The sequence below is a fragment of the Cyprinodon tularosa genome, unplaced genomic scaffold (assembly GCF_016077235.1).
Source record: "Cyprinodon tularosa strain WSP-4 unplaced genomic scaffold, ASM1607723v1 ctg372, whole genome shotgun sequence".
Classification (NCBI taxonomy): domain Eukaryota; kingdom Metazoa; phylum Chordata; class Actinopteri; order Cyprinodontiformes; family Cyprinodontidae; genus Cyprinodon; species Cyprinodon tularosa.
This window is the reverse complement of record NW_024039088.1, coordinates 820,591-834,016: the sequence shown is the minus strand read 5'-3', so window position 1 is coordinate 834,016 and position 13,426 is coordinate 820,591. Positions and strand designations below refer to the sequence as shown.

Sequence of the window (13,426 nt, the reverse complement as noted above, 5' to 3'; positions counted from 1 at the left end):
TCTTGCAGCACAAAAGCTGAAATATAAAAAATATAAAATATAACTAAAAACAAAAAAATGTCATTCAGTGTTCAATTTTGCTTAATCTTCGGGGGCAAAAAAAGCCAAACTCTGGGGCTGTTTCTTTTTGTTTTTTATGAGAGGTTTCATACAAAGCCACCTTTACGCCAGATGCTTCATGATTTATAGCACCATTAACTCAAAGAGGATCCAAAAGGTCACAGCAACTGAGTAGTAGGATGCTTGAGATAGACATTAGTTCGATCTGATGGGCTTTCTGTCTATGATCCTATGTGACTGATTGCATTTTATTCTTAATGACTTTGTCGTCATATACTTTTTCTGGTGACCAAAGTAAAAAAAACTACCATGACACCAATTTTTATTTCTAGGGAATGTTTTATAAATTGCATATTGATCTTTAGTTTTCCTTTTTTCAATTTTCTATATTTCTTGACATTACATTTTAGGCATATCATATGTATAAAGTATCTGGTTTCCTAGATGTGCCAGGGCAGTTTTTTCTCTAAAATCACTGATAACAGTTGAAATAATTTAATGACTTAATTAAATCAGGCATGAATTCAGAAATAATTTTGGAAAACTATTTTACCATAATACTAACCTGTAGTTCTATGAGATTTTAGCCATTAGAATTATTTGTAATTTTTTGAATATGAAGATCTTTATACATAAACTGTGGCCCTTGAGAAAAGCAAAATTACAGTTTTTAAACGGTCCAATGTTAGACTTGATTTATAAAACAAACTGCAAATTGCAGGACATGGTAAAATGCAGGAAATGTCATTAAAACCTTGAAATTGATATGTCTTCAGTATACATCTGGAAGTAGGTCTCTTATTAATTACTTATACATACATATACATATATTCATGTATATATATATATATATACATATATTCATGTATATATATACAGATTAATTCATTCAGCCTCAGAGCTCCAAGGCCACAACATCTCTAAGAGAGAGTGTGCTGTTTATATACCGGTAATTAATGAGTTTTTGGCCATAATGTGAGGTGGTTCTCAAAACATTTAGACTCTTTCTTGTTCTATTTGTTTTTTGCTTTGGGTAGAAATATGTTTTGACTCTGACACAACTTTCAGCATTTCCATCATTGTAAGTAAGTAAGACAAACTCTGGCTAGATCAGAACAGGGCTGATTACCTTGTATAAGGGTTGTATGATGTTGTGTTCTCTCTTTGCAAAGATTAAATAAAATGCTGACTGAATGACATCCATTGATCTCCGTTTAATTATCTGGAGAGTTGAATACTTTTTCCCCATGGAACCTTGTGATTATTTTTCTCACCACTAATACAACAAAACAGTTTTTACAAGATAAGCTTTAACTCCTACCAGAAAATTTTGTTTTATCATTTTGTTCTGACATAAAATAACTCAACTTAAGTCTAAAAGGTATTTCAAAAATGCCAAGATAAAGCTTGTAGTACTTTGACCTGACCATGTGATGATCTGTTTTGTTCTGCAAAATTGAATGAATCTTTTTGTTGTTAAAGAGATTGTGCAGATAACACATATGTAAAACACTGAAAAAGAAATGTTACACTGATTACTAAAAACATTCAAGTTTTTTTGATAGTGAATATCCTAAATACTACTATTAAAGAAAATAAGAAAATACAGAGTACTTAAGGCTCCAGATTCTCCCACTAACCTTTCCTAAATTGCTGCAAAAATGTGTCATACCCACTATAGCCCAATATTTGCTTCAAATATCTGTTGCATTCTGCTGCTGCCTGAGGGCTGGAGCAGACTGCAGGGAGTTTGTAGATTTTTAATTTGGAAATAATATAAAAGAACCATGGTGGCTGTGATTTTTAACCTCAAATCCCATCTTTGTCACAGATTCTGATAATTACTCATCAGGCAAAGAGTTCATCAACTCATACTTATAAAAATTGGATAGTCGAGTCAAATTCATGACCCTGATCCAATTAAAATGTTGTAGTGATACTTGAGGCATTCAGCCGCATAGGAACACCTATTATCTCCCAGCTGCTGAGTGGAAATATAATTGTTTGGAATACCTTTTTTTTGTTCTCCGTTCCAGGATTACAGCAAGATAAAACACATGGATGATGGTCCTTTTTACACACTGCAATTGAACTCAAAACTCAACACTCTCAATCAGTTGTACCAGTTGTGTCAGTTCAACCTGCTAACTTTGATTTCTCTCCTTTTCTGATTGCACATGATATCCACTACCTTCCTCTTGTGAACGCATGAAACATAACGCTCTTGAACAGCATGAATAATGCATAAACTGTATGTACTTTGGTGTTATTTTGGTTCCCAGAGGACAGGGATGTTCTTTCATGGCTTTGCTGGTTTGTGCTCTCTTTCCAGCTTTGACAAATGTGAAGCTGTGGGCCATCGACCGACAATGCTTTCAGACGATCATGATGAGGACGGGGCTCATTAAACACACAGAGTATATGGAGTTTCTGAAAAGGTGAGCAACGACAGCTAATTGTCTCACGGTGACAGGAAGTGGTCTGAATAGGTCTTTGATCTGAAATTCAATGAATGAATTAACAAAATGAATTCAGGAAAGTGTGTGTGTGTGCTCTCAATAAAATTATTTTATATTTCTTTATTTTCTGTGCAGTACCTGTGTTAACAGTGTTTAGAGACAGCCTGGTCTGACCATCTGCAAAGTATGCTTTGCACCTTGGCTCTAGAAGTTCAGTGTTCTTAATGATATGCAAAGTGACAAAGCAGTAACCACTTTTCTGAAGAGGTTATTATAATAATAAAAAAACTCCTGAAGATAAAGTAGAAGATAAAAGAAATGAGGATGGAAGGAGATTAAAAATTAGATATTAAATCACTCATACCCCTGCTTTTTTTTTGTTTAGCTTTAATTCACTTTGGGGTTAAGCGAATTAAGGATCTTTGTAATTTTCTTTTTCTGCTTTGACTTAATTTGGATTCTTGGGTAATTTCTATTCATTACTGCTCATTATTTCTAAAGTCCTCAATAATATTGGACCACATATTCTACTTTAATGAGTGAGGTATAGGGCACAGCAAGAAAGGATGCACTACACATTGCAATTGTCCATTTTGCAAACAATGCCATATGTTTATACCTTTTTTTTCTCCAATGATACTCTTTTAGTTTTTGTAGAGCTGTTCTACAAGTTACTCCAAAGATTGTTAGTCTGTCAACTTCTGTTGATCAGAATGTCCTCAGTTTAACTACACACAGTGCTATATGTAATCTTAAAGAACATGTGAGAAAAAAGAACAAATCTTGAAAGCAATTACTGTGGGATAAATTCATAGAGATACTCAGACACACCAAAACCTCCACAAACCAGTTTCCATGTCAGTTTACTAAATCTGATTCTTACATAGTGTAGCAGTTCTGTGTAAACAGTACCTCTCTGCACTGATACAGCCTGTATATGCTTAAATGAAGCATTATGTATGTATTTAGGCCAACATACACAGATATTTCCGTATGTTTATCCAAGTTATATCCACACAGCTGTTGAATTATTAAGGCACAGTTTTTGCACTGTGCAGATCAAATAAAAACTATAAGGTGAATGTTGCCAACATTTTAGCAGAGAAAGAAAAAAACAAAAGACGTTTTTATGAAAAAGGCAATGTAAAGCTCAGAAAGTTCACCAGCCACTATACAAAAGAGAGGGAAAAAACTAAGTATGTAGAGGAAAACCGATGCATGCACAAATAGGACATGTAAGCTCCACGTAGAAAGACCACAGACGGGGATTCAAACCCCAAACCTTGCTTCTGTGAGGCAACAATGCTCATAGTAACTGCATAACTTTTCACACAGCATTATTATAAACTTTACTATTCCTAAACATTTGGTGAGGACTTAAATGCTGTCAGGACTTGGAGTTTGCTGTTCAAAAATATCTTTCTGTATTTCCTCAATCACTTCTTCATCTGTTGTGTTTTCAGTTGATGGGAGGACAATTGCAACCTGATGCAAAAAATAAAAAAAATCTTTGATAATTTCTTCCACCTGCTGAATATCTTGAACAAGTTTTCATCTGTATCTAGTCTGGTTTGCTTTGGAAATATGTTACAGAAACAAAGCTAAGAAGCAAATATTAAAATAAGCATACCCTCTTTGTATATTTTCTTGTTGTTTGCTACTAACAGTTAATTACATATAATGAAATATTAAATTAATTAAAATTGTTCATATGGGTAACTTAGAGTTGTATATAGCTCTCAGTGAGAAAACTGTAGATACAAATGACCGATGTTTAAAACAGTATTTCCCCTTTTCCCTTTAAAAAGTTTCACACCAATTTTTTTCCAACTGCAAAAAAGAACGTAATCTATTTCAAGAATGTAATCTCTGATGTCACTTTATGTTTTAATTTGCCTTTGATTCCATTTTTTCGCATATGTGTTTGTGTCTATGTTTTTTTTTAAGAAAGTAAAAGAACGATTTGATATTTTATTTATAAAAGAGCTGCCATTTAAGTAATATGTTCTATTTGAAAAAAAAAACAAAGCAAAAAACATCTCGTTTACACAGTACAGCAATTCTCAACCCCCCACGGGTCTTACATAACATTTTGAGAGATGAGAAAATATTTGGTAAATCCATTCTATGTTTGGTTTATAGAAGAGTGTCAGGGGAAATCAGAGATTAATGGTAGCATTTGTTAATAAGCTCATAATTATATTCCCCTCGTGCTCTTCGGAAGGAGATCCAATAAGAGTTTATAAGTTTTAGTTAAACAACAAAAAATGTCCATTTCTGTGAACCTACCCCCTAGCTAACCTAACCCTTTGACTGTTATGAAAATTATACATTTGCACTTATAAGTTGTGGAGGAGGAAAACCCAGGAAACATCGATCCCACATGGTTTCAAAAGCAGCAGTTGAGAGTACTCATGGAGAGCTATTGCCTCTTACATATGTCTATTTTGAAATCACTTTAATGCATTGGGAGAGGGAAGGTAATGGTGAGGCTTTTTCAACAATCACACAGGTTTAGAAATATACTTATTTCTGTTACTGAAGCTTTATGTTGACTAGTTTACACTTAACCTTTTCTCCTTTACTTGAAAAAGAGGCTTAGTTATAAGGTACTGTATATGGAAACAGTCTATATATTTATCTTACTGTATTTAAGAGACAAATGGGAAATGCTGTTTTATTCTTTAGAGTGAGCCATCACAATATGAGTGATTATTTTGTAATTGTAAAAAGAAAAAAAAGCCAACAAAAACAGATAACGGGATGAGATCTGTGTTGTACAGCTATTTACTCAGACAGTAATTTATTTGTTCAGAACTCTCCAACGAAAGCTCTTTGTTTGTGTCAACATGCCTCATAACTGCATGGTTTGAAACTGTATAATTCATGCAGAGAGGGATCACCTCTTAATGGCTTTGCTAGTAATCCGGTGCCTCCATTCAGGAACTGACAACATGTAGATCAGCAGAGGGGCCAGGGTCTGGGTCTGGAGGCCGAGACAAGATGGTTCAGATTACTGTAATAAAAAATGGAAAATGAGCTCAGGGTGGGGTGACAGGGAGCTGGAGAAACTCAGAGGGGGAGATGATGTGGGAAGATAAGGCTTTGTTCAGCAACATTGCTTATTTTCTTTCCCTCTTGATAAACATTAGCCCAGTTTTTTTTGGTTAGCTCGATAACAGACAGATTACATTCATATAAGCTGCCTGGAAGCACCGGAACAAACATTAGAGCCTCATGCTGATTTATTCATTCTTTGCAACCAATGACATACACTATAACTACACATCTTACCATGCATGTTCTCTAATGTTCATATCAGGATCCTGTATGATTGTTACAGCATGTAGGATACCAGCCTAATGGAAAGTTAGTCTATGGACTGCCCTGCTACAGTAAGACCTGGAACTTTTCCACATTTTGTCAAACCTTGTTACAACAACAGATAATATACAACTGAATACATTTGGTGGGATTTTGCGAAAATAATATAAAGTTTTCACATAAAAAAATAAACTAACACAAATTTGTATGCAGGTTCCTTTTTTGACACCTTTTATATATTTTATTGAATTTGCTTTAAGATGTTTGTTTGTCTACACTCCAAATAAATACAGCTGTTCTGTAAATCCTTTAGATGGTTGTTTGAGAACATCGGTGAACAAAAGGCATCGTGGAGACCAACAAAACACATAAAAATGTAAATGATGAGATTTGGAGGGTTTACAACTTGAGGTAAATTGTAAAACAATACTTTTTGCTGTGAGCACAAACCTCTTCTAAAAATTGAGATCTTATGGTATGACTGTAAACCTACCAAGATATTGACATCCACCTAATCTAGGAGAGAAAATATTATTCAAAGAAAGAGTCAGACGGCCAGTGATAACCCTGGAGGGGCTGCACAGATCCATTGTTGGGGTGGAAATCTTATGAGGCTAGTGCACTCCAGAATCTAGCTTGTATGTATGAAAAACACAGTTTTTAAAGTACCATATGCTAAGTATGCTTCATATTTTCCCAAAAAGCCAAGTGGGGAATCATTTGGAAAGTAGTGACTTAAGTCAGATAAAATCAAACGAAACAGTTTTGCCTTCATAAAAAATGTAGAGGAAAACTAACAAGCTGAGAAAACCAAGCTAACAGTGACATGTGACACCTTCATGCTGTGCAAATCCTTTTCTTCAGCAATGCAGTGAAGTCGGTCAGTTTGTTGGAAGGTGAATAGAGCTAATTACAAGCTAATCCTATAAGAAAAGTATTGAGATCTGGCACTTGACTAAATCCCTGTATATGTCTGGGTCTGTGGGACATGTTTTTTATAATAAGGAAAACTCATAGAAGTCATTATTTCTGCAGTCTCGCTTGGTTTGATATCTTTTGACTGGGACCTGATAATAGTGTACACCTTCATTCAGTCATTTGTTACTTCCCTATGTATAAAATGTGTCTTACCCAACACCTGACATTTCTTGACAGATGTAAAGACTGATGAAACATTAAAGCATCAGCATCTTTTTCCTAAAGTTTTAGATAAATCCCCTTGGTTTTAAGTCTTGTTTTAAGAGCCAGGAGCGATAAACGGTGCAGCCTTCTTTGAGAAGCAAAGGACCAATGTGCTCCTCGGTTGAATGTAAAACTGTCTATTTCTCTTTAAGTAGGCAATAAGCATAGTAGTGTTCTGATTTATTTCTCAATAGAAAAATATACTTTTTCCGCTTTTATTTGTATTCTACACAACGTTTTAAAATGTTCTACTCTTTTTTTATTGTCTAATTGTATTATTTTACAATATTTTCATGCTAAGTACATTTGTAAAATATTCTTATGTCCTTGGGCTTTCATAGAGTGCCCTCATTTTTTCATGCCAATTAAATTACATGGTTCAGATTATGATTTCTTTTGCTTTATTCATTTTTTCTTTTGAGAAGCTGTTATGTGTTTACAAAACAGTGCCTACTGCTAGGGTTAGATGATAATTTTGTTTGTGTTTGAATGATTCATATGTCAGTACCTAATTTATGAAAAATAATTAACTGCAAGGACTAGACTGAAAATGGGTAGCCAAATAATTCTTAACAAACAAAAAAATCTGAAACCATCACAAGAATCAAATAGCTTGAATTTAAAATTAATTGAAAAATATCTAAAATCTGGCTTTACGGACCAAATCAAGGATAAATAAACAGTGTATAAAAAAGGAGAAATAATGAAACTATTATGCAACCGTATATGGAGTACAATAAGGAGTCACAGATCCCATGCAATACCTCCATGACCCACAAGGGGGTTGCAAACCCAAGGATAATTGGCTTTTTCTTTTAAGTGTACTGCCTTTGAGTTAGTTATTAGATTTTCCATTTGACTTCATGGTGATATAGTTAAAGCTGCACTGTTACCTTCAAACCTTTCAACACTTTCTCACACTGCTGATGCCATGCTGTTTTGTTAAAAAGCTACCATTAATCCATGCCACATTAGCCAGCTGTTAGTAATGGGTTCTCCTTCACTGTCCATAGCTTACTATTCCAAAGCTTTGACTTTGCCAATAGTGATAAAACACACTTCTGCTTTAATGGTCATTTTGGGTAGAAAAAGCCTCTTTCCTGGCTGTTATTCCCATGTTGGGTTTATTAGTTCACTCTCAATTTGATTGCAGATTTATGTCCTTTAACATCGTCAGTTACCACAGTTACCTGGGAGAAGAAAAAAGGATAGCTAAATTGAGGCCATGGAGACTTATTTTACACCAGTGTCTGCCCTAAAGCTAAAGTTGATAAGGCAGCAAGTCTCAAATACTTTGTGATTAAAAAAAATCTGCTGCAGTAAATTAATTTTCACACAAGAAGAGGATATGATTTGAAATTATATCCTCAATCTTATCTCAGAATAAGATCTGCACAGGCCCAATTTTTGATGGTGTAACACGTTGTGATACTTTTGTATTTTATTGTTCAAAAATATATTTTCTTTTCTTCTGCAGTGTCCCCACATTCCATGACCTACAGGAAGACATTCTAAGCAAGCTTGCTGATGTCCTTGAAGAGGTAATAGGTTCCTCCATCTTTCTCATGACACAAGTAATACATTTATATATAAGTAGATACACTATATTGCCAAAAGTATTTGCTCACCTGCCTTGACTCACATATGAGCTTAAGTGACATCCCGTTCCTAATCCATAGGGTTCAATATGACGTCGGTCCACCCTTTGCAGCTAGAACAGCTTCAACTCTTCTGGGAAGGCTGTCCACAAGGTTTAGGAGTGTGTTTATGGGAATTTTTGACCATTCTTCCAGAAGCGCATTTGTGAGGTCGCACACTGATGTTGGACGAGAAGGCCTGGCTCTCAGTCTCCGCTCTAATTCATCCCAAAGGTGTTCTATCGGGTTGAGGTCAGGACTCTGTGCAGGCCAGTCAAGTTCATCCACACCAGACTCTGTCATCCATGTCTTTATGGACCTTGCTTTGTGCACTGGTGCACAGTCATGTTGGAAGAGGAAGGGGCCAGCTCCAAACTGTTCCCACAAAGTTGGGAGCATGGAATTGTCCAAAATGTCTTGGTATGCTGAAGCATTCAGAGTTCTTTTCACTGGAACTAAGGGGCCAAGCCCAGCTCCTGAAAAACAACCTCACACCATAATCCCCCCTCCACCAAACTTTACACTTGGCACAATGCAGTCAGACAAGTACCGTTCTCCTGGCAACCGCCAAACCCAGACCCGTCCATCAGATTGCCAGATGGAGAAGCGCGATTCGTCACTCCAGAGAATGCGTCTCCACTGCTCTAGAGTCCAGTGGCGGCGTGCTTTACACCACCGCATCCGACGCTTTGCATTGCACTTGGTGATGTATGGCTTGGATGCAGCTGCTCGACCATGGAAACCCATTCCATGAAGCTCTCTGCGCACTGTTCTTGAGCTAATCTGAAGGCCACATGAAGTTTGGAGGTCTGTAGTGATTGACTCTGCAGAAAGTTGGCGACCTCTTCGCACTATGCGCGTCAGCATCCGCTGACCCCGCTCCGTCAGTTTACGTGGCCTACCACTTCGTGGCTGAGTTGCTGTCGTTCCCAAACACTTCCATTTTCTTATAATACAGCTGACAGTTGACTGTGGAATATTTAGGAGCGAGGAAATTTCACGACTGGATTTGTTGCACAGGTGGCATCCTATCACAGTTCCACGCTGGAATTCACTGAGCTCCTGAGAGCAACCCATTCTTTCACAAATGTTTGTAAAAACAGTCTGCATGCCTAGGTGCTTGAATTTATACACCTGTGGCCATGGAAGTGATTGGAACACCTGATTCCAATAATTTGGATGGGTGAGCAAATACTTTTGGCAATATAGTGTATTATCCGCTCTCATCTATTAAGCTAATGGAAAAGTTCTGATAATATGTACTTGTTGGGTTTTGGTTTCTCTACTATATCTGATCATCAGAGTAAGTAGGAACACTTGAACATGTGCTGTGAGGTAATATTGCACAAAATTTCCCACAAACTAAGCAATGGACATGTTCCTAAACCTGCTGAGGAATTCAGTGTGTTGCCGCCTTGCCTCATCCTGCTTTCTAACAATTAAGCTTAGCATAATGAATAAAATTGTTCATTCAATGCTGTGTTTGGGCATCTATTATAAACTAAATGTTACTATAGTAACATGCTTTTAGTGCCTTTTCTTTTCCGATTGAAATCTAAGCATCGTCTGTTGCTATCAAAGCAGTTGTTCTCATCCTGCTGCTATCTCATTAATTCGAATACTGATGGAGAGATTAGGCCAGATTTTAAATGAGTTGTAGAACCATGAGAATGGGGAGAAAAATGATGCATCATTTGGTAATGTGGTTTAAATGCACGTTGAATGACTTTAAATGTTTTCCTACCAAAATAAGTGTAAGAAAAATAATATTAACTGTATTTGCTTTGAAGGTTATTTGGTGTTTGTTTCACAGAGTATTGAATAATAAATGATACCTGCCTAAAATAAAAACACATAGAAGGATTCTAAAACTTAAATAGAATGCTTAACTTTTATCACAGATGTGAGCAAGTTTTACGTTTAATAGCTTATTTATGTTCAGTTTGCTCAGTATTTTTTCCAGCAACATTTAGAAGATGAAATACAAACACTTCCTCATTTACAGGCTAGTGAACGCTTACACTGTGTCTGTTTATAAATTAGATTCACATTTACATTACATTATATTTTAAGCAAAATATAAGTAGGGAAAACGTCATTATAACTTTTAGGTGATAATATTATAATATTTTTGAAATAACTTAAAAATTTTTAAATTCTATACTTTTGGTGAGATAAGTCAGAAATATATTTTATTCTAATAATTGCATTAATAATACCCTTTAAAGTAAGAGCCTGCACACGAGGTATAAACAAGTTAAGATTTTTTAGCACTGCATGAAAATTGTAACCTGACAACAGCCAGATGCATGTCTCGCTCCGCCCAGCTTCACTCACAGCGAGACGTGCATCTGGCTGTTGTCAGGTTATGAAAATTGTCCCTTTCATTGTAATCATGTTTACGCTGAGTTTTGCATGGTGGAAAAAACCCTGAATATACAGGTATGTATGTTATTATATGAAATATAACATGATGAAGTTCAGTGCAAAAAAAAAATCTATATTTTTTTATTACCGATTTCAATTGGAAAAACTTATGTACTAAATGCATTTATGTTGTAGAACTAAGTATTTGAAGAATTTACTTTGTGTAATTTTGGTTGTGGCTTACAGATAATTAAATATCTGGTTCAAATTTTGTGCCATATATTCATCACTAGCATGGTTAGCACAGTTAAAACATGTCAGATATGAATCTCACTTGGCAGGGATGAATAACACTTTAAACTGAGTTGTCTTGATTCCACGGAAGTTGGAAGTTACAAAGAGGTTGCAGCTTACCTAACACATCACTCTAACTTTCGTAAAGCTACCACTTTCGAGAACTGCTAGTTCTTAGTTTGGTGTGACATGTTTTCAACACTAAACCGCTCTTTACTGAGCGAGAAACTCTCAGCATCTACAAATAACATTTTCAACAGTTATATTTCCTCTCCAGTCGTTCTTCAATAGTTTAACAAATGAATAGTATTTTATCTAAAGAAAAAAGATCTCTTTTTTATTATTATTGGGTACAGAACTATATTTTACAGTATAACTATATTATGTTAAGAGCTGATCTTGAAACGCTTCCATTATTTACTTTATATGTTGTTCAATCCTATACATCTTTTAAAATAACTGAAAAAGCCTTAACTATTGCTGGAGCTTTTTTTTTTTTTAGCACTAAAGTGTTTTCCTCATTTACTACCTCACATTAGACTAAACCTTTAAAGATTTTATTTTGCTTTGCTAGACGTTTTGTTATTATTTCTGTCTAGCCTAGCATCATTTAGGTAAATGCATTACAGAAATGCAGGTATTCCCCTCTATTATCTATGTGGTTAATTGATAAATTTCAGTACCCAGTATTGACTTAGATACAGTAGCTTCCTCTCCCTCTGAGCAGGAACACTGAGGGTATGGCAAACTGACTCCTAGATGATAATCTGGTATTTATTTCTCTTTTGAAATACTGTAAACCAGTGATTTTCCCTCCTTGCAGGGTCCTATAGCTTTTAGTTGTGTTTCTGATTGCTTACTGTTCAAGGTTCTCCATAGGTTTATTAAAGAGGCAATATAAAGCAGGAAAGCAGGAAAGTAGCAAACCAGAATGCTTTTTCAACAAAAAAAATGTACTCATTTGATAAATGCATTAGTTATTTATTTTCATGTGTTGAATAGTATGTTGCCACTATGTTCTTTACCTTTATTTTCTTCTCTTCCAACAGACACACTACGAGGAAGGAGAGTACATCATCAGACAGGGGGCCAGAGGAGACACCTTCTTTATTATCAGCAAAGGAAAGGTGAGGACAGTCACAACAGGCCATACTCTCAAGGCAATCCCAATTTCAAGACAAGGCATCATGGCACATAGCACACAGCCAAAGATGCCAATCTTTGAAGGGAAGGTGTGGTATTTTTGGATGGAAGTTTGCTATCATCAATCATCTTCAGATTGACGGATAGGGAAAAGTGCTACCTCTTTCATCATCCCTTGCAATACTGATGGGAGCATCTAGAAAGGGGAAAGGAGTCACTTTGATTTCCCCTTTTAGTAATCAACACAGGCTTTCACGTTGGACTCCATTCTGTGGGAGGCTTTCAAGTTGCCCACTAGTCATCTTCATGTTTTTATGGTGTAGGTTATGGTCATATTCAACACTCTTTTACAATCACTTGCTTCCAAATACACTATATTGCCAAAAGTATTTGCTCACCCATCCAAATTATTGGAATCAGGTGTTCCAATCACTTCCATGGCCACAGGTGTATAAATTCAAGCACCTAGGCATGCAGACTGTTTTTACAAACATTTGTGAAAGAATGGGTCGCTCTCAGGAGCTCAGTGAATTCCAGCGTGGAACTGTGATAGGATGCCACCTGTGCAACAAATCCAGTCGTGAAATTTCCTCGCTCCTAAATATTCCACAGTCAACTGTCAGCTGTATTATAAGAAAATGGAAGTGTTTGGGAACGACAGCAACTCAGCCACGAAGTGGTAGGCCACGTAAACTGACGGAGCGGGGTCAGCGGATGCTGACGCGCATAGTGCGAAGAGGTCGCCAACTTTCTGCAGAGTCAATCACTACAGACCTCCAAACTTCATGTGGCCTTCAGATTAGCTCAAGAACAGTGCGCAGAGAGCTTCATGGAATGGGTTTCCATGGTCGAGCAGCTGCATCCAAGCCATACATCACCAAGTGCAATGCAAAGCGTCGGATGCGGTGGTGTAAAGCACGCCGCCACTGGACTCTAGAGCAGTGGAGACGCGTTCTCTGG

At 36.3% G+C, this 13,426-nt stretch overlaps 1 protein-coding gene across 2 annotated transcripts in view; it reads left to right on the top strand.

The window, feature by feature from the left end:
* Positions 1 to 13,426, top strand: part of LOC119790862 (cGMP-dependent protein kinase 1) — a 121,529-nt gene that overhangs the window by 76,456 nt on the left and 31,647 nt on the right. For both annotated transcript variants that reach the window (XM_038296594.1, XM_038296593.1), the window contains exons 4-6: positions 2,393 to 2,498; positions 8,503 to 8,566; positions 12,373 to 12,450. In XM_038296594.1, coding sequence (XP_038152522.1) covers positions 2,393 to 2,498; positions 8,503 to 8,566; positions 12,373 to 12,450 — 248 coding nt within the window. The remainder of the gene's footprint in view (positions 1 to 2,392; positions 2,499 to 8,502; positions 8,567 to 12,372; positions 12,451 to 13,426) is intronic.